Source organism: Balaenoptera physalus, assembly GCF_965194825.1.
Source record: "Balaenoptera physalus genome assembly, chromosome: 15".
In the NCBI taxonomy this organism is placed as follows: Eukaryota; Metazoa; Chordata; class Mammalia; order Artiodactyla; family Balaenopteridae; genus Balaenoptera; species Balaenoptera physalus.
This window is the reverse complement of record NC_138894.1, coordinates 73,678,594-73,700,032: the sequence shown is the minus strand read 5'-3', so window position 1 is coordinate 73,700,032 and position 21,439 is coordinate 73,678,594. Positions and strand designations below refer to the sequence as shown.

The 21,439-nt window shown below is 38.2% G+C and overlaps 1 protein-coding gene across 8 annotated transcripts in view; it reads left to right on the top strand.

Annotated features, from left to right (window-relative positions):
* Window positions 1–21,439, top strand: part of LCLAT1 (lysocardiolipin acyltransferase 1) — a 261,860-nt gene that overhangs the window by 197,373 nt on the left and 43,048 nt on the right. For 5 of the 8 annotated variants that reach the window (XM_082426157.1, XM_082426160.1, XM_082426158.1 and 2 more), the window contains one exon: window positions 16,551–16,667. The exons of the other annotated variants lie outside the window; for them this stretch is intronic. In XM_082426157.1, the coding sequence (XP_082282283.1) occupies window positions 16,551–16,667 (117 nt within the window). The remainder of the gene's footprint in view (window positions 1–16,550; window positions 16,668–21,439) is intronic. 8 annotated transcript variants of the gene reach the window in all.

Below are 21,439 nucleotides of genomic sequence, written 5' to 3'. Positions count from 1 at the left end.
GAGAGTACATACTTGAATTTTTTCCTTATTTCAGCGATACTGGTCCATCCATTTATATCCAGGTTTTCCCACCTCAACCCCAGCACAGTATCTCACAAGATACTGCTAAAATGTCACACTCTCACCTTGGGGAAGAGTGGTCAGAACAGATAAAACCCTCAAATTCTAGGTCTGTCTGGGGACATTGTCCAGAGTAGGCCAGTGTATTATAAAGTGAAGTGAATATAATGCAGAGGAAAGAGGAAAGGAAATCTTGTCAAAAACTGCCATCATTTCTGTGCCAGTTTCTGCCTATAATGTTAAATTTCCACTCATTGGATTTTTCAGGCTCCTAGGTATTGGTGTACATATCATACCTGGTGTTTTCTTTGGATAATCACTCAGGATTTTAACTTTGTTTTTGTTTTGTTTTTTTCCCTGCTGAAATTATTACATAGAGATATTTGAAATGGGCAAGAAGATGAGAGAAAAAGGATCACTACTAGTTGTGGCCATCTCGTCCATGAAGCTTCCTGATTCTATCAGCTAGAAATAGTCTCTCCCTTCCCTAACTTTCTGTAGCCATTTAACTGTACTTGTATTAAGACAACTCAGTTTTAGCCAGATATGGAAGCAACCTAAGTATCCATCAGCAGATGAATGGATAAAGATGTGGTGCGCGCGCGCACACACACACACACACACACACACACACACACACACACACACACACACAATGGAATACTACTCAGCCATAAAAAAGAATGAAACTTTGCTATTTGTATATCTATAATTCAAAAAGGTACGTGCACCCCTATGTTCTTAGCAGTACTATTCACAGTAGCCAAGACATGGAAACAACCTGAATGTCCATTGACAGATGAATGGATAAAGAGAATGTGGTACATATACACAATGGAATACTACTCAGCCATAAGAAGGATGAAATAATGCCATTTGCAGCAACATGGATGCAACTAGAGATTATCATACTAAGTGAAGTCAGAAAGAGAAAGATGAATACCATATGATATGACTTACATGTGGAATCTAAAACATGACACAAATGAACCTATCTATGAAACAGAAACAGAATCATCGACATAGAGGACAGACTTGTGGTTGCCAAGGGGGAGGGGGTTGGGGGAAGGATGGAGTGGGAGGTTGGGGTTAGCAGACGTAAGCTTTTATACAGAATGGATAAACAACAAGGTCCTGCTGTATAGCACAGGAAACTATATTCAGTATCCTATGATAAACCATAATGGAAAAGAACATATAAGGAATGCATATATATGTATAACCGAATCACTTTGCTGTACAGCAGTAATTAACACAACATTGTAAATCAACTATACTTCGATTTAAAAAGAAAGAAATTTTGCCATTTACAACTACGTGGGTGGGTCTGGAGGATATTATGCTTAGTGAAATAAGTTAGACAAAGAAAGACAAATACTGTATGTTTTCACTTATATGTGGAATCTAAAAAATAAAACGAATGAATATAACAAACTACAAACAGACTCAGATGCAGGGAACAAACTAGTGGTTATCTGTGGGTAACTAGTGGTAGGGGTAGGGGAAGATAGGGGAAGGTGATTAAGAGGTGTAACTTAGGTGTAAAATAAATAAGATGTAAGAATATATTGTACAACACAGGGAATATAGCCAAAATTTTATAATAATTTTAAATGGAATAAGTCTATAAAGATATCAAATCACTATATTATACACCTGAAACTAATGTAACACTGTGAATCAACTATACTTCAATTTAAAAAGAGATGCCCCAGTTTGTGTTGCAGTTGCATACATGAACCTCACTTTTCTATACTGTTAGCCTGTTGCCTACCCTGCTCTTGCTCCCCCTTTTTTCCAGCCCTCAGTACATATAACCAAAAACAGCTTTGTTGTTTCAGTTGTTGTTTTTGTTGTTAATTATACTGGTTAGCTGATCCATATCTAGAATGGCTTTTTTTAAGAGGGCTTCTTGGTGACTTTAATGAATCCATTCAAGATATCATATGTTTTGTAGGTGCAGATGCCACAGTCTTCAAGAAGGTTAAAGAAGCTCACTGCTTTGCATAATGTAGAGATTGATGGCATATGGCCACACTCTGACAGTATTCTAGAAGGTTCTCTGGATTTCTCCTTGTAATTGTCTAGTTAATTATTGGTCATAGTTGATGATGCAGCCTAAGGAAAAAAAAATCTTTCAGTGATGGCAATTAGTCTGACTTTTTTCTGCTTTAAGGTTACTAGACCTCTGTAATGATTAGAATCCATAAGAACTGGCTAAGCTATTCTAGAGCCTGATATTAAGGTCTTGTGTCTTCATTGATGTCCTTTGCTTCTCAAGCACATCATGAAGTATCAGTGATCTTTCTTTCGAACAACGTTTTTTGATGCCCATGGGAAAGGAAGAACCAATCGCTGTCCTGATAAGGAACCAACATCACTGTATTTTAAAAACTGTAGGCTTCCTTAAATGACATAAATAAAGGTAAAGTGTTAGATATCAGAGTGACTTTGTAACACCCAAGTTACAATCTCTGTAAGAGAAATATGAGCTAAATAAGAAAAATTATCTCAATCGTCAGTGGGGTGGGTACTTTCCTGTTGCCCTCTCAAGTGAAAGCAATTCACTGTCACATCTTACTACCTTATGATGTTCTTAATTCACCTCTGACTTAATGTCCCTTGGAGTTCAAAAAAATTCTTTTGGGATTCTTTTTTGAGCCTTTTGTGTCTAAATACAGCAACTTTTACTCCTCTCAGCTATCAATCAAACCATCTCTCCATTCTCTGCCTCAGCCTTCATTTCAGTGGAGAGAGGAGACTTAGCACCTGGCTTAGCTTTCCACTCCGTCCCTGGTCAAGCCATCCTCGTAGGTAATTCCATGTATATGATGACACATTTAGCTCAGTTTCTTGATCTCCCCATTATCCATGCTGCTTTATACTTTGAATTTTGTCTTCTGGATTTGCTCTGCCTGTTACACATTAAATTTAAACATCTCATTCTCTGATGACAGTCTCATATTACAGCTGTTGGTAAGTTATTCCCCCTGTAGCTGTTCTTTACTCTCGTGAAGATCTCTCTTCCCTAAATGCCTTTATTCTTTTTCCCTATTCATAATCATTCACCTGCCTGCACTCTTTTCTCCAGTCCCAGTTATACTCTGTGGCCCATCCTTTAAACCATATTCTTGCCAGTATCCTCAGCACCTTAGCCCTAGTGCCCACTCCTGGTAGAGGTGCAATCCTGGGTCTCGCCAGCTGACTGCCTTTGCTGTACCTGCACTGGCTTTGAGCTCCGCTGGAGAAAATCCCCCAAACCATTCAGATTACTGCCAAAATAAATTCTTTGCTGTATTAGTTTTCTAGGGCTGCTGTAACAAATTACCACAAACTGGGTTGGCTTAAAACAATAGAAACTTATTCTCTTATGGTCTGGAAGTTAGAAGCCTGAAATCAATGTGTCAGCAGCCACGCTCCCTCTGAAGTCTCTAGGGAAGAATCCTTTCTTGACTCTTCTGGCTTCTAGTGGTTGCCAACAATCCTTGGCATTCCTTGGCTTGTGGCAACATAACTCCAATCTCTGCCTCTGTCTTCACGTGGCCTTCTTCCCTGGGTCTCTCTTCTTCTTACAAGGATCCACTCATTTTGGATTTAGCTCCCGGCCTAATCCAGTACAGCCTTATCACAGTTTAACTAATTACATTTGCAGAGACCCGATTTCCAAATAAGATTACATTCTGAGGTTCCAGTGGACATGGATTTGTGGGGTGGTGGGCGGCGGTGGGGATGGACACTCTCCAACCCAGTATAGTTGCGGGTCTCCAAAGAACCCTCAGTGCTGGCTGTTTTTCTGTATTTCCCTGGCCAATTTTCCTGTTCTCTACAGTAGCAATTTTAAGCCTCCCCTGCCCATCCTCAACACTCCAGCGCCCATCCTCCTGCCCCCATTTCTTTCGCAAAGAAATCAGACACCATCAAACCAGAACTCCCTTCTCTTTCTTCCCTCAGACCTACAGATAAGCTGAGTCTATACTCATTGCTTCCTGTTGTAATGAAAGAGCTCATCCTCCTGTCTAAAATTCTGTTTCATTTTTTTCCATCTCCACAATGTATCCCTTACCCTTCTGCCCCCTCAGGAAACTTCAATTCAAACTCTGTCCCCTTTCTTTACCATAGCTTTAAACTTGAACTTACTAATGGTTCCTGTCTTCAGCATTTAATGTCATTCAGATGTCTTCAGTCTTTAAAAAGAAAAAGGAAAAAACTGCACAGTTGCACAACACTTTTCAATCCCCACCCCTAGTCCAGCTTTCCTGCTACCTCTTTCTTCCCTTCAGATGCAAGCTTCTTAGAAGAGCTGTGGACGCTGTCACTACAGCCTCACCCCTAATGGCTTCATGAGCTCCGCAGTCCGTCTCCCACCCCCGTGTCCCACTGAACCGGAACAGCCTCCCCTGTGTCGTAAAACCCAGATCTTGTCCCTTTCTGCCCCATCACCAACACTTGACCCTGATGGACATTTCCTTCTTCTAGAAACATCCCCTGCCTTGAGGGTAGTTTAGGGAGAATTGGGGGCCAGGATAAACTAGATAGAACTAGAAGACTTCTGAGATCTCCCTCAATTCTAAGAAGCTGATGATTTTCTGAGATTTCAGGAATCTTCAGTTCTTTATAAAACTTCTTGGCAATTTGTGGTTATTTAAACATGGTAGTGCTTTAAAAAAAAATAACGTTGAGACTACAGAATGCAACATCTTTCTCATGCGGTTACTGAAATTTCAAAGAGATTATTTTTAGTAACTGTATTTGTTATTATAAAATTTCTCAGAAATAGAAAACCCATTAGGGAAACTTGAAATAGAAACTGGCTGTACTGAATTTAAAATTCTAAGATTCAAAGATACAGACTCTGATGCATTAAGTTATCTTTTGAAGTTCTGAAGCCTGAAATGTCCTCTTGTAAGGATATAAGGTTTTTATTTGTATAAAAATAGGCTTGTTATCTAATTTAATTTTTCAGAGAGTAGGATGACAAATAATATAAGAGAAAATGGAATCTAAATGGTGTGAGTTAAAACTTGAAGTTTATAATCTCCTCCCTTTCCTAACAATATCTACAGTATGAAGAACTCAGCTGTTTACAGCAAAGTTTTTTTTTTTTGAACAGTTCTCCCTTTAGACAATAGTTTGACTCTTGATTTGAATTAAATCAAGTTGCTCCACTTGATTTTCATTCAAGAACAATGTTTAAAAGATAATTCCAGATGTCCCCAAGTCTTCCTGGCCTAAAGATGCAGATGAGTTTGGGTTAATATCAGAAAGTCCCACCTTGGAGCCCCTCCAGCATGGCTGCTGCACCTCGTCATCTCTCTCCAAGGGTCCACCAAAAATTTCCAAGTCTTGCTGTCTCATGGGCTCTGACCGTCTGGTGGAAGTTCTCCCTGCAGTCCACGGGCGTGAGACACTGTGTCGCTGCCTAGGGCATGGCCGCATGTCTCCCCAAGTTGCCAGCTCCCCAAGGGCCAGGCAGCCCTGTATTCTCTCATCCTGACAGAAGTCCCTCTAGGAAGGAGTTCCTTGAACTTTTCATCAGAATCTTCTCTTTCCCTGGGACTCAGTCCTTGGGGAAAAGCACCTTGCCCTCCTCTTCTGCCCTCCTTTTTACCAGTTTCTGCTCCTGTGTCTGGGCCCCAGACAACCTCCTAAGAGGGTCTCTTTGCTCTGCCCTACCATTCACGCACATAGAGGTGGGGAGGGGCCAGGAAAGCGGATGCAAAGTCATACGGAGTTGCTGGTACAGCTGTTGGGAGCCAGAGCTCCGGGATTCGGAGGCTTCAGACTTTCCCCTTACCTTTCAGTCTCTGCCCCTTCCCCCTCAATTTTGTCCAGCTGTAGCAAATTAATAAAATACCCAATGAAAGCCAATCAGAACTGCAGAAGTCTTCAAAAGTTGTTAAAATGTTTTTTTCCTTTCCAATCTGAATTGCTACAAACTTGATAGTTAAACAAGATTTTGGTAAACAGTACATTTTGTAAATTCTGCAAATTGGTTGTTTGGCAAATTGGCCTGCTTTCCAGTTCATCAGATATTAAATCTCAGTTAGGTTCACTTGGAACTTCCTACTGCCATAGCCCTTTCATGACAGTGAGCTTCAGAACACTTAAAAAACATTATGTCTACAAATTCCACATTTAGTTTTATTGAGAACAAAATGTTGTCATCTCTCTGGGGTTTACAGTCGGTGTATGCAACACAATAACAAGAGGTCTTCTAGGATATCACATTAGAGTTCTTTGCAACAGAGCTGGATGCTGACCTCGCTTTTATTTGTTTTTAATTGAATGAATTGAGGAAGGGGTGCAACTGGAATGTGTGTTTATCCTAAGCCTGGAGAATCACTGTGAGGGGGGTGCCATGTTGAGGAGAAAAAAGTAGAGAAAGGGGATAGTGTATTGCCAGCTACTAAAGATTTAAATTAAGACATACAGCTGAATAAGATTATATTTTTCTCCTGTTCACCTAATTCCCAAATTATAAAACTATTGAAATTGGATGTCTGTTCTTTAAGCACTAGTATTATTAGAGTGAATTAAGTTTATGTATTACACTGTAGAAATGAAAGCAACACACAGATTTGTATACCCGTAGATAGATAAACTATAAATAAAAGCTATTTTATCTTTGTTATTCAAAGCATGTCAGTGTATCCTACTGTAAAGGGATGAACTTCCACCCACTGGTTTTGTAGTTCCCTTTGGGTCTGCTGTTGATTGTACAAGCTTTTTGTCTTTGACGAATATTTAGCAACAGGCAAGGATGCTTTCTGGTTGTTTGTCCAGCATTTGAAAAGGATCCCTTGTAATAAATCCCAGCATCCAAGAGGTGATTCAGTCTAAGTTTTTCTGCCTTCTATATGGCATTTTCAGTTTTATTTTATTGAACTGTTTGTTTTGAAACAGGGATGATAATTGTTTCCTCATGGTGACAGTTCAAGGACATCCGCCTTCAGCTCTGCCCTTCTGGTGTATTTGATTTCACTCATATAGTCATTCTATTCCTAGAGTATCTAGAGAAGATTCTTGGAACCTGATTTGTCTATAAGAATTCTGGATCCTTCTGCTTAGGAAGGGCCTTCATCCAAACTCCTAGTAATTGTAGAATATTTGTGGGTGAAGAAGATGTGGCTTAAAACATCACTTAAAATAGTTTTTGTCGGCTATGCACTTTAAGTTTCTACCACTGATCTTATAATACTCTAACTCGGGCTTTTGAGAGATTGCTTTTTAGATAGGAAAAGAGGTAGTTGCTTAGCTATCCGTTAGGTGAAACAGTTTTATAGGTGGCAAGGAAATCACTTGATTCCTAAAAAGAAGTGAAGAATGCATTAGAAAGAATAAGATTTGATTTGCCCTACCAAGAAGCAATAAATCTATTTATTAGCCACTCTTAATGTGATGGTGGGTCTAATATATATTCTGGGAGTGATGAGGCATGGCTCCTACACAGCAGAGGGAAGTTAATAGGCAAATTACAAATTTGGAATGGAAACTTGACATTAAAACAGATCATTTTATGTTTCACTGCTTGAAACTCAGAGTTTTTGGGAACTAATTATCTAGCAGCAGGTAGTAACATGGGAATGTTAAATATACATAGAAAACTCAGATACTTGAGCATGCAAAAGGGCCAGGTCAATGTATTTTTACACAAATAAAACAAGTTCAAGGTTGCCAAATATCATATTAAAACAAGAAAACACGGTAAGTGCCTATAAACCAGCAAGGATGTGCCTAACTAAGGCTAATTAATGTGCCAGCCATTACTTTTCCAGATATCACTAATGAGATACACTGTATGATTTGTAACATCAAAGCACTTTAGTGTTCTAAAATGTTCTCTTCTTTTTAGTCCTTTAATTTAGAGGTAAATTTGGGTAGCTGATAATGCAGTTTGCTTTGCATTTGTCAATCAGCAGATAAAAGGGTGCTACTTTCACAGATTAGGGCATTGTAAAAACAGTTTGTATAACTAAAATTGTGTGTATTACAACTATAGAAGAAAAAAATGTTACTTTCCAAACTAGAGTGTGATGATCAACCTGCTAAACTATCCTCATCACATTTGTAAAATGAGGATACCCGCCTTTTAGGATTATTGTCAGCAACAAATGACATAATCTGTGTAAAGAATTTAGCTCAGTACCTGGGCCACACTTACGTGTTCCATAAACACATCATAATTACTACTAATTAGCCGTTCAGGTACAGATTGCAGCACCTGAGCTTTGAGTTTAGCATTGAATTAAGAAGTAGACTATTTATGTTGCATCCTTTAAGGTCAAAACATGAAAGTCCTTTTGGAACTATTTTTATTGCATTAAGTAAAATAATATATTTATTTAACTTCTAAATTTAGGTTATCAATGTATACAGATGTGAAAAAACAAGAGTTTTATATTCATGTATTATTTTTGGAATGTTATGTTAACAGAGGAAATAATCCTACAAAAGTTTTACTGAGCACTTCCTATAACCAGACCCTGAAACTACAATAGTTAATAAAAAACATAGACCTGTCTTCCCTAATAATCTAAAGCCCACAGGCCATTAAGGGAACAAACATGTGAAAAATTCATAACACACTACACCATTTCATCTTTTTTTGTCTTTCTCTTTGTTTTAAATACCCCCATGTAGTCTAGGGGTGAATACCTATACACCTTGAAAATGGGGCTTGGCTGTTGCTCTTCTTAGAAATTTCCCCACCACACCCCTTCCACCATATTCATTCCTTCCTTTGAATGTCCCTGTATCTTGTACATTCTCAAATTGGTAGCATTGTAATTTGTTTATTTACATGCCTATCTCTCCTACCAGACTGTTAATGTCGTGAGAGTTACGGCTCATCTTTGTGATCCCAGCTCTGAGCACAGGGCTTAGCACCTCCCAAGCCCTCCATAACATTGGATGAATGGATACTTTGTACTCTTCCCTCTCCAATCCCTTTCTCATTTTCCAACATGCATTAAAAGAAAGGAATATTAAATAATCAACTTGATTGACAAGAAAACATACTTTCCTAGCTTAGTAGTTATATTCATGTATAGTGAAGCCCTATTAATGTGACTTTCTCAATTCAGAATGAATTATATTGTTTATAGAGCAGGACTGAAATATATCATTATTTCATGTATAAGGAAGGGGGGGGTGTTGCCAAGCAGAGAACTGTGTGAATGAAACTGCTGGGGGATTGTTTAATCCATTTCATATATTTTAATAGCATCCGTTTATATCCATTCAGTTACTGGATTGATTACAAATGATAACAAAAGAGTCACCTGTTTATTAAGGTATGTCCAATAGGAACTATTATTTGCCAACCTGTTACTAGCAGTTTCCTTTCACAAGATATACTTGAGGCAACAAAAATGCCATTCTTGAAGCAATCTGAACTGGAAAATAGATCTTCCCAGTTAACCCAAATTAAAGAGCTCTTGAATTCCCTACCCTCAATGTTGAATGGCTATAGAATAAATAAGGCTTAGTTGAAGGACTTTAAAATCAAATCCAATAGATAGTACATTCTGGCATATGATCATAAATTCCATATATCCCTTCAAAACTAATGTTCATTATTTATGACAAAGCATTCGCTGGTGGTTAATTTTATCAAGGATTTTAGTAGATAGATGTATCTCAAAACTATTATTCAAAAATTGTTCTCAACACTTGAAAATCCACTTTCTGTGAGGTGAAACTGAATAAAGAGCCAAGTCTAAGACTCCATTAGGAAAAATAATTACATTTACTACTTATGCTGATTTTGACCATGACCTTTCTGTGATTCTATACAGCAAAATTAAATATTTTAGGATAACGTTTTAAGTCTACAAGAAGTTTTTCCTGATCAACCATATTTGTTACTGGAAAACTAAGGCATGTTTTACATTTATACTAAAATGAAGTTTGTTTTATATGACAAAGTTGGACTTTGTATCTCCTGAACTTTCATTAGTGTTAATTTAATTGCATATCAGTCTGCCTGCCTGCCCCTCATCTCTTCATTCACCTTTCTATCTTCTTTAACTCTTTCAGTTCGTGTAAGTTAACAGCCAAGAAATCCAGTGCTATTTCCAGTTATCTAAATTACTTAAGGCAAAATGAAATGAGTAAGTCTTAAAGTTAAAAACTATTAAGAGAATATTATACTGAAACTTCAGTAAAATATCAGATTGATTATATTTTGTCTTTCCAAAGAAAGTCATATTCAAGAAAATACTGTTCCTGTACTTGGCAAATTGTTCATTTTAATTACTGTCAGGATGATTTAATTAGAATTCACCGTCACCTTTAAAAAAGAGTATCCCTAGCCAGCTAATCAAGAATTTGAACATACTACTTAAATCTTGGTATGTGTGCAAACTCCACATGAAAAATTTAAAAAGTCTGGCAAAATGGCATATTGTCCGTATATTTTACCTGGGATTGATCCTAGCATCTATCTAGTTGGAGAATAACAGAAAGTTTTCCCTGAAACAAATTTCAAGGAAATATAATCCAGTCCTTTCATGTGATATTTCAGTCAGGTTGGGCTTTTAATCAATGGGTTGGAAAATGACATACATTTTCAGGTCTCAGTGATTAAATTGTTTTGGTTTCTTAGCTGAGCTTTCTCCTCTTTCTCTTGCCTAAGGTATAAGCAGCACCACTAAGAAACCGCTGCTATGTTGGGCTCCCTGTTTCACTGTGATGTCTTCACTCCCTCTCCTGTTACGCAGAAGAGATTTTTGTGACATTGTAGAAGACAGCTTCCTATGAGTTTCATCAGAACGTGTAAAATTCTAAAATTGTCATTCCATGACTCTGCAATTTGTTTTATTCCCCACACACATTCATTTCTTTAAAAAACTTACATAAGAAATGTAATATAGGTTTTATATTTTAATAAAGTTTTTGTAGTTTCACACTTATGTTTTTAGGACCTGGAAACTTAGGGATATGGTAGTGGCCTGCTATTTTTCATTATAAGCCTTATTGTGCTATTTGATTTTTTAATCTATGTGTATATGTTATTCTAATAAAAATTAAATTAAGGAAAAATAATCAAAAGTTTCAGAAACTTGTTCATGCCAGAATACGTTTTTCTCTGAATTCACATAGTCCTGCAGATTCACCTAGTTGGTTTTTATCCAACATTTCTTTATGAAAAATTTAAAACATAGAGCGCAGTTCAAAGAAGTTAACAGTGAACACTCATATAGCCACCATCTAGACTCTACCCTAAAAATTTTTACTCCATTTGATCATGTATCTCTCAGATAATCTGTTAGATAATTGATTGTTAGATAATCCCTGACTAGAGCTCTTTTATGAATTCCTTTTTTGGCTTACTCGTTTTCAAGTAACGAGTTTGCATCGAGTTGTACTGCTGTTTCGTTTAGCCTCATTTACTAAGATTCCTTTCATAATATGTGGGGGGGCCTAGCCACATATTTTCAAAACCAGAGTTCCCAGGTGTTTACACCAAAGTGGCCAGTTTTTTCTGTTGGACTAACCATCATGTGGGAAGGTCTCATTTCTTTGCACAGTGTATAAAATTGTGATCTCCCATCTTTCTACTCTTGTCTCAGGAATTCTATTTTAATTGAAATGAAACAGTACATAATACTTCTCTAGGAAAAAACGATGAAACAAATTATTGGACATTTTTAAAGGTATCTACAAAGTTTATGCTATACTGGAATCTTGTTATATAATCCTCAAATATTTTAATGAAGCATAAAATGAGCATTTTATACATATATACTCCCCCCATAAATCATGAACCTAAAGGCTATCCCCTTGATTAATGCTAGTTTTCAGAAATGATTGCCTATAAAGTTTATTGATTTGTCTTTGACCTTTTTTCCTTCTCTTTTAAGTTCTTTAGAGATCAGTTTTAATCATACCATTTTTGTGAATAAGAGGTTTATTATGTATCTTTTATTCCCTGAAACTTAAAGAGAATCAGTTTTCATTTCGTTGTCTGTATACACCCATTTCTTAGTACTGAATTCCTCCCATCTTTTACCTATTTTCTTTTAGGTACTTTCCTGTAATATATTATTACTGGTGTACAGCAAGCTCTCCTGACCTTCTTCCTTCTTGTCTGGTTTCCCATTCCTTGTCTTTTTCTTAGGCCCACTCTCTTCCTGATTCTTAGAGTAGACCCAGAAGTTTTCTTCTCTTAAGTTTTCATCATTCATTCCAATCACTATTGTATTGAGTACAGTTATGTGCCAGCTCTAACTCGAGCTACACTGATACCTCCACCTTATCTTCATTCTGCTAAACTTGAATTCTCAGTGCCTCCTGAACACATTGTGCTCATTCTCAACTGGAACATTTGCCCTTGTTTGCAATGCCGTTCTTACCCATCCATCAAGACTCAGCTACTCTCAGCTTTTGCCGACCTTAATAAGGTACATTTAAAAATAATATGTTAGAAAGGTTTATTTATATCAAGGTGATATTTATACCAGTGGTTTCAAATAATAGGTCTGCATAGTTTTCCAGAAGAGAGCCTGAATTTTGGGATTCTAAGTTTGAATATGGTATGCTGTCACTTTCCAAATATTTTTACTACATGCCAAGAACTGTTGTAGTATTTCTGGGCAATTTTTCAACACTAAAGTTCCTCTGTGAGTGAAGATAATTATTGAAGTGGTAAAACAACCAAAGCAGAACACTAACTTTACTTCAGTATATTATTTCTTTTGGTTAAAGACCAATAAGACCAAGATTGTGGGTTTAATCCCATGTGGGCCAGTTAACTTCCCACCAACAAATACTTTTCAGTATTCACATGAATATGACTAGTTTAGCACAAACCCATTTATCATGGTCAGTGCTGCAAGCTTCATATTCCAAGGTTAGCACATGCAGAAAATAATACATTTTAATGGAAGCATTTAAGTTATTTGGCAAGGTTTCTGTTTGTTTTTTTTTTTCTTCAGTGCAGTGCCAGAGACATACCAACAAAGTGAAATAAATGTTGCATTTAAGTTCTTTATAAATAGTATAATTCAGTTGGTGTATCATATAAATAAAAATTCAAAAATGCAGAAGAAAGGAATAGCATAAATTTGGGAACAAGACAGACTTGGGGCCAACTCCAACATTGGGCTATTAGGGCGAATATAGTGATGGGGCAGATGGGGCAGCTCGTTAGGTCGGGGGACCGGTTGGTTGGTATCTACCCAGCTTCCTTCTCAAAAGGCTTTCCAGTGCTAGGCTGCAGTAGTTAGATTTAATCAAGTAGACAAACAGAAAACCCATAGGGTTTTTACCAGGAAATAATGGGCTGATAAGTGTGTATGAGAGAGACTATCCTTGCAGCTATGTTAACAGTACAGCAGAGTAGATTACTGAGCTTTTAAAACCACAAACACTTTCTGCTACCGTGGATCTTACTGGATCTTACCAGCAGCTTGGAAAATGCCCCTCAGAAGAGTGTATAGTTCATTCCTTCTGCACTAGACAACCAGGTCCAGTATTTGAACCCCAAGAGATAACTTCTCAAGGCTCTCTTTAATTCATGAAGCCGGCCTGTAGTAAAATGGTTAAAAAGGTGAGGCTTGTGTTAGAGGTCACCTCTACCCTTTCTGTACTCCTCATCCTGGACTCAGATCCTGCTCATCTTTGACCATCATAGGCTTCTACCTGGACACACAAGCATTAGGGGGTTGTTCTAAACTCTGGACTTGTCCAAAATTATTAGTTCTGTGTCTCATTTAAGAGCTTTTCACAAACTGTTAATCTAATCAGTTGTTTCTCCCAAATGCCTTTCTTTTTCTTCCTTTCTATGTATTATGCACATTCAGTAACAGAGCTTTTGTTTTAATGGTCTGAAATACAGGAGTGATTCTAATGGCGGAAAGTTTAAGCACCATGGCCATCTACTTGGGAGGCTTTGTGGGCACATTGATCCTTGAATGGTGCTCTTTCAGTCACATGAACTCAGCCCTTGTTTCCCATCACTTGTCTTTAGATTGATCACATTTAAATTTAGAGAAAGATGAGATCTCTAGAAATGGAGACTGTACAACTTTCCTTCCGAGACAGTAAAACATAATAACTTAGAACATTTCAATGAGGAAGGAATTGAGCTAGAATTGTAATTCCATGTCTTCCTAGCTTTGTGACCTTGGTGATTTATTTAACATTTTATTAGTAAATGAGGGTAATAAAGCTTTAGCTAACACAATGTGCTGCTTCCGTGAAATAAAATGTATATAAGAAGCTTAGCACTAACATATAATGCAAATTATATAAGAAACAAAATACGTAAGAAATAGTATCTGACACAGAGTAAACACGCAAAAAACTATTTCCTGAAAGTTGTAGTCTTTGGTACAGGGAGTAAATCATCAAAGAAATTATTCAAGAAGTGATCCCAGATTTTTCCAGAAAGATGAACGTCTAGATTTTGAGAGAGCCCAGTGAGTACGCAAGATAATGAAAGGAAAACACCTACCACAAATCATAATCATTATTAAATTTCATAATACCAGCAACAAAACAAAGATCCTAAAAGCTTCGAAAGAGGGGAAGTAACATTCAAAAGATCAAAAATTAGAATGGCATCACAATTGCCCAGAGGAACATTGGTAGAAAAAATAGAGAAAGTCCTTTAATTTTTTGGAGGAAAATGGTTTCCAACTAAGAATTCTGAATATAGCTGAATTCTCCATCAAGTGTGAGGACAGAATAGGCGTCGTCAAAAATTTAAGATCTCAAAGTTTACCTCTCATGCACCTTTCTTAGGGTGTTAAGGGAGGATGAATTCTAACAAAATAAAGAAGTAAACCAAAAAAAGATAAAGATAGAAGATTCAGGAAACAAGGAAAACAGCCTAGGAAGGGAAACTCCAGGATGATGGTGAAGGAAGATCCAGGATGGTAGCTGCACAACAGATCTTGAAGACTACAGTCCTGATCAGAGCAGAAGCATGGAGGGTTCCACGAAGAACGTCCCCAAGAGGATGAAACTGATAGATTGTCTGGTGCGTGTGAATGTACTGGAAGGAGATTTGTACTTCTGGCTAAGTTTGGGGTTGAACTAGTGACAGGTCTCTAGAAAATTAAGCAAAGGGAAAAATAAGGCCGTTATTAACTCCAGGGAAAATGATTAGTAGCACAGGAAAAAAATGTAATAGTTACTATACAACTACATTGTGAATATCTGCCTTGTTTTTTAAAGTAAGCACTAAATATTGACCTTATCAATATTATGATATAACTGTATTAGGGCCATGGAGGAAGGGAGGAATGGGGAGAAATGCTACAAGAAATGCTACAAAAATCCTCATTTTTCATAGTAGGAAGTTGATAGACAACAGGAAAAGTATAAAAAAACTTAGGGAATGTCAGCGTAGGCATTTTACATAGCTATATGGAGGTAAACATGAGAATAAACAGCTTAAAATGTTAGAAATGATTATCTCTGGGGAGTGGCATTACAGGTTAGGGAGGAACTGGGCAGGTGATTGCTTTTTATATTGACTAGAAGCCACGGTCATTACTAATGCTCATCAGTATGGTTCTTCTCTCACTCCATATGTGTCCAAGCACCCTTCCAACTAGTCAGGACCATAGGAACAGCTCTGGCCCAGATAGAGCTGAAGAGGTGTGTGCCGTTTCCGGGCTACAACCCTGCGACCCTTCAGATCCTCCTTCCCAGGCCTCAGCAACCCCACAAGGGACAAGGAGACAGGAATGCATTCAGTAGTCTGGAAATCTTTCCTCTGTTCTTTAGAACTGTGACTTCTTAGCTTAGAGAAGACTAAGAGAAGATTTGGCAAACTTTTCTGGAGAGGGCCAGATAGTAAACATTGTAGGCTGTGCAGGCCTACAATACAGTTTCTTTTGCAACTACTTATCTCTGCTGTTGTGGTGCAAGTGAATAAGGGTCTGTGTTCCACTAAAACTTTATTTATGGACACTGAAATTTGAATTTGATGACTTTCACGTGTCATAAAACATGTTCTTTCGATTTTTTCCCCAGCCATTTAAAAACGGAAAAAAAACGTTCTTAGCTCACAGGCTGCACAAACAGAAGTGGAATTGGCCCGTAGCTGGCCAACCCCTGCTCTAAATATTCAAAGAATTGTTACTCACAAAAGCTAATAGTGATCTCAGGTGGCCTTGGCCTGCAGCGGCTTGAAGCAGGGTTTCAGTTCCTGGCCAGAGACTGGAGTCAGGCCGGGGCAGTGCGAGCACTGAATCCTAGCCGCTAGACCACCAGGGACCAGTGGCCAGTGACAAGGCCCTGGCCCTTCGGCTTTGCAGAAAAGAATTCCCACAAAGATGGAAAGTAGTGAAACATGTAAAGTGTTTATTAGGAGGAAAAAGAGTACAGTATGTGTGGATAGACACATGGGCAGACTCTGAGAGAGAGCAGTGCCCTCGTGGTAGTTTCAGTCACTTATACGGGGCATTTCTTCCGGGTTTCCTTCGGCCAGTCATTTTGATTTACCTGGTTCTGAGTCTGTATTTGGTATATTTCAGGATCCTCCCATGTGTGTCCATGCATCTCTCAGCCAAGATGGATTCCAGCGAAGAGGCCTATGGGTAGCCTTGACATCACTCCCCTTTTGACCTCCATGGAGCTTTCTAGTCGGCAAGGTCTCCTTGACTTTGAGAATGAGAAACATGTGGTCTCTTATGTGGGCAGGGCCCAGCCTCCTCTCTCAATTGTCCAGCTATTTTCATCTTGGAGTATTGGTCCACAGGGAATGAACTCCAGCTGTTCATCCTGGGGGGGGGCCTACCTATCTCCTGACTCAATAGTATCATACTGTTTGTTTTTAGGAGACAGAACTAAAACTGAGGAGTAGGAGTCCCCAGGGAATCAATTTCAGTCTCAAATTTCCTCACATAATGAGAGCATTTCTACAAATTAGAGCTGCCTACAATGAAAAAGGCTGCCCCAAGGTGTCCCTGTGCTTGAAAGGTTCACCCAGAGGTGGGAAGGCCCACTCGGTGTCCATGCACCCCTTTCATTCTTATATTTCATGGCCCTGTAAGACGATTAAGAGGAATCATTCTGATAAAGCTGTTTTAATGTTTTCCAAAGTACAGTCACTTCCCACTGGTTTTAGGACAGTGCTTAGAAAAAATTAGACTAGACCGTGTGTGTGAGGGGTGAGGGTGGGGGAGGCCATAAGTATTTTAAATTAAGCATTTGTGGTGCCAAGGTTTGCAAAGACGACTTGCTAGCTTAAACATGTTTGCACACAGCAGTATTTTCTAATTTAAATTCAATCCATCTCCAAACAGCCCTAGCCTAGACTAGCTGAAGGTATAAACTTCATTTTCATCTCATTAGGCCACCTGGAAGCTGCAATCAGTAAGTAGTCTTGAAGTCAATAGTCTGTCTGCTTCATTAAAATGTTAATTTCATGGCTTTAATTCTCTTTGTAAAATGTACCACTGCAGGACACTATATGCAGATTTATTCTAAAGCAGATCAATTTGCATGTCGCATTTTAGTATATTTATTTCTCCAGATTTCTCTGTGTATTGCTATTCTTAGGAATTGCTTTCATGTTTAAAAAAGTGTTTAAATATCTAAGATATTTAGACATTTAAGGCAATTTCAGCCTAGCAAAATTAATTTTTAAATAATTCTGAAACCTAGTTTCCTCATCAGTGACATAAATCCCACTTCTTGGAGTGAAATATACATGCCTTTTTTCCCCCTGTGGCTCTGAATCTCCACCTTTAAAGATTCAGGAGCAGTTTTGGTGAACAGTCAGATTGAATCTAGATAGTGCCAGGTAGAAAAATGGATGAGCAAAATCTTTTGTCATATGCAGTCTTCTCAGTTATCTTTTATGTTTTGAAAGTGCCAATCTAAATACCAAGTTCACATTTTTACTCCTCAAAATCTTGAGTTCTGACTGATTTCCCACAAGGGAACGTTAATCAAGAGATAACCAAGAGGCTGCTGCTGCACTGACAAAAACTAAGGCCCCCCTCGCAGTCAGTGCCCCAAACCAGTAATCAGAATGACTGCACTACACAAATGCAGATGACAATGCTGTAGGGCCTAGACCCTTGTGGGTATCTTGGACTCTTCCTTACACACATGTGCCAGTACCTTTACATCTTGCTGATTTTCCTCATAACTATTTTCTCCTTTAGGTCTCCCTTGCAGGCTTCCTTTCCTTTTCTGATCTCCAATGGAAAGACCATTCCCCAAAGTTCTGTCCTCTGCTGTCAGCTCTTTTCTCATTATAGTCTCTCCCTTAGAATATACCTCCATGCTGTGACTACCACTATCATCTGTTTGCTAATGATTCTCAAATTTATGCTTCTGACTAACCTGTCTTCTGAGGTCTGACCTACCTGGATCTCCAGTAAGTAGAGACACTTTATCTACATCTGTCTCTGTCACCCCAAATATAATATTTCTAATACCAAACTACTTACTTTCTTCTCAGCTTCTCCATTTCTGTTCATCACTGCCACCATTTTTATATATTCATCAAGCCAGAAGTATTCTGGGAGATGGCCCACAAGGATTTAATGTAGAAAATAAAAGAATAGTTCATCTCTTCCTTTTGATGAATGCCCAAAATTTATCTTGTACTAGGCCCATTGAATAGAGTTAAGTACTTCTTAGCCCAAGCATACCCGTAAGAGTCTCTTCCCATTAATAATGACCCAGTGAAATTATAGTTCTCCCTCAGTCATGTACCTTCAACTTCCACTATGGCCACCATGCAGAGATTTATGTTACTCATCTTTAGGCATGGAGGATGGGGGGTTGATTTGATCAAGAGTTTCCAAATCACTTGAAGTTTTTATTGAAATGAACGTAATTCCCAGACAGTCCTGAAATTACTCTATTCTCAAGCTTCATAAGATAAAAGGTAGCTCTAAATAAAATAAAACTCAAAAAAAAAAAGAAAGAAAAGAAAAGGTAGCACAAGTCATCACCCCAGGGCTATTGGCTGCTTATGGGCTATAAATAGACCTGCCTTAGTGACTTTTAAAAATAGTTTAGCAAGTGGCATTCCACTTTGTGTTTCTTGGATAAGTAGCTCATGCAACTCTTTTCTCGGCTACATGACTGAGGATCAGATACAACTGGCCTTATAATTCAGATCCAGTGAGAAAAGCAAGCACCCAATTTTCTGTCCAGTCTTGATACCATCATCACTAATTGTCCCAGGTGACTGAGATATGTAAGTCATAAGTTTAAAGCCACATAAGTTTAAACTCACTGTTTTAAGGTATTATTTAAAATCTTATTGATACTTGAATGAAAATGATTGTTAACAAGGCTAAGACATTTTTATTAAGCCAGTTATGATAGTTATCACTCACTCAGCAGATATTTATTGAATGTCTATAACGAGACAGCATCGAACTAAGTGCTATATGACATACAAAGACATTGTTAATACTCAGACATTACTCTTGATGAACCTGTACAATCTAGTAAAATTTCTGACTGAGTTGGTGAGTTAAAAAAAAAAAAATTATAAGAACTACAAGATTAAAAGCTTTCTGCTTCCATATGATTCAGTGATGAATTCCTAAGGTCAGTTTTTGGAAGTCTCAAGAATTAATGCTTATGTAGGTATTCACAGGGGTCTAGAGCTGATTCTATGACTACTTTTAAGCCATTCTAGACACTAGTAAGATCAAGAATGATTTTTCAGGGACCACCCCCACCCCCCCCCCCCCGCCCCAGAGCAGGAACAGCTTAGTTTGACATTGAAACCGACTTTGACCTTGGAACTTCGGGCAGGATACCACATACACACACAGAGTTAAGTGATCTCTAATTAGCTGCATCCACAGCAGTACATGAGAAAAACATACTAAGTCAGCCTTAGAATGACTGAGCTTTTTTTCTGGGCTGAAAGATACCAGAATATAAGTTTAGCCTTTATTTTAAATGTGCAAGCTAGTGTCTCTGAGTGAGTCTTATTGAATGTATTTTGCTATCAAGTTGCCTTTCCTAACTTCCTCGGTGTGGGCAATATTTTTGTATATATACCTATGGTTAAGAAAGGTGGAGGCCAAATCTACAGAGAGATTTGAAGACAGTCAAGTCAGAGAGACCCAAAGTCATATTGTAACTCCAGGTGAGCCAGGTATAGAGTATTTCTATTTCTTTAGAGAGAAAAGGAAATATTGCCCCAAGAGTCACTGATGGATTTTCATGAGAATGATGGGTAGTAGCAGCACCATAGAGATAAAACTATAGACAGAGATGAATGAAGCACAAGAGAATATTCATTTATATGGTCATCCTACTCACTTAAAAACCTTTAGTTTTCTCTGCCAGGCTGGATGTAAGAGATACTTTACTAAAACGAGGTTTATTCATATTAAGTAGCAAATTTACTCCAAGCAATGTACATTCACTGGAATAAAAGATAACCTAGGGGCTTCCCTGGTGGCGCAGTGGTTAAGAATCCACCTGCCAATGCAGGAGACATGGGTTCGAGTCCTGGTCCTGGAAGATCCCATGTGCCGCGGAGCAGCTAAGCCCATGTGCCACAACTACCGAGCCTGCGCTCTAGAGCCGTGAGCCACAACTACTGAGCCCACGTGCTGCAACTACTGAAGCCCGCGTGCCTAGAGCCCGTGCTCCGCAGCAAGAGAAGCCACCGCAATGAGAAGCCCACACACCACAACGAAGAGTAGTCCCCACTCGCAGCAACTAGAGAAAGCCCACACACACCAACAAAGACCCAACGCAGCCAAAAATAAAATAAATAATTTTTTTAAAAAAACATTAAAAAGATAACCTAGTTTACCCTGGGAATGTGATAGACCATACCATTTCTCACTTTATTACAGGTCAATGAAGGAACCATTTTAAAGTTCACATATGAGCCCCTAATTCTTTCGAATAGAATTAGGTATTCATAATCATACCTAGAAGAGTAATGGAAAACTTTTCCATTTCAGAAACACAGGCAAGAAAATATACCATAGCCCAGTCCTTTTCCATCGGCCACTTTCTCAGTTAGAACAGTGTGTTTTCTTCCGCTGTGGGTAAATGTTGATTAATTGATGTTTTGTTTGTAATGTGTTTCAGAAATGGAAAGAATTTCAGTTATATTTGCAGTGTAATAAAATTAAGATATTTAAGTTGTCTAAAAGGCTTTTGCTGCCAACCAACTTTTTGAGAGACTTTTAAAAAGATAATGTAAAGACCAATTATATTCTTCTAGATCTTAACTTTTAAAAATGTGCTTATTGAGAATACCAAAGTACAATTTGGGGGCCTGCGCTCCATTCCTTTTATGAAATGGAAAGAACTAACTAAAGCTAGGAGGCAGGAAACCTAGCTTCTAAATTTAGTCCTTTTATTCAGCCAAACTCTAAGCTTAGTCCTTTTATTCAGCCAAACTCTAAGCCTCTTTGAAAAA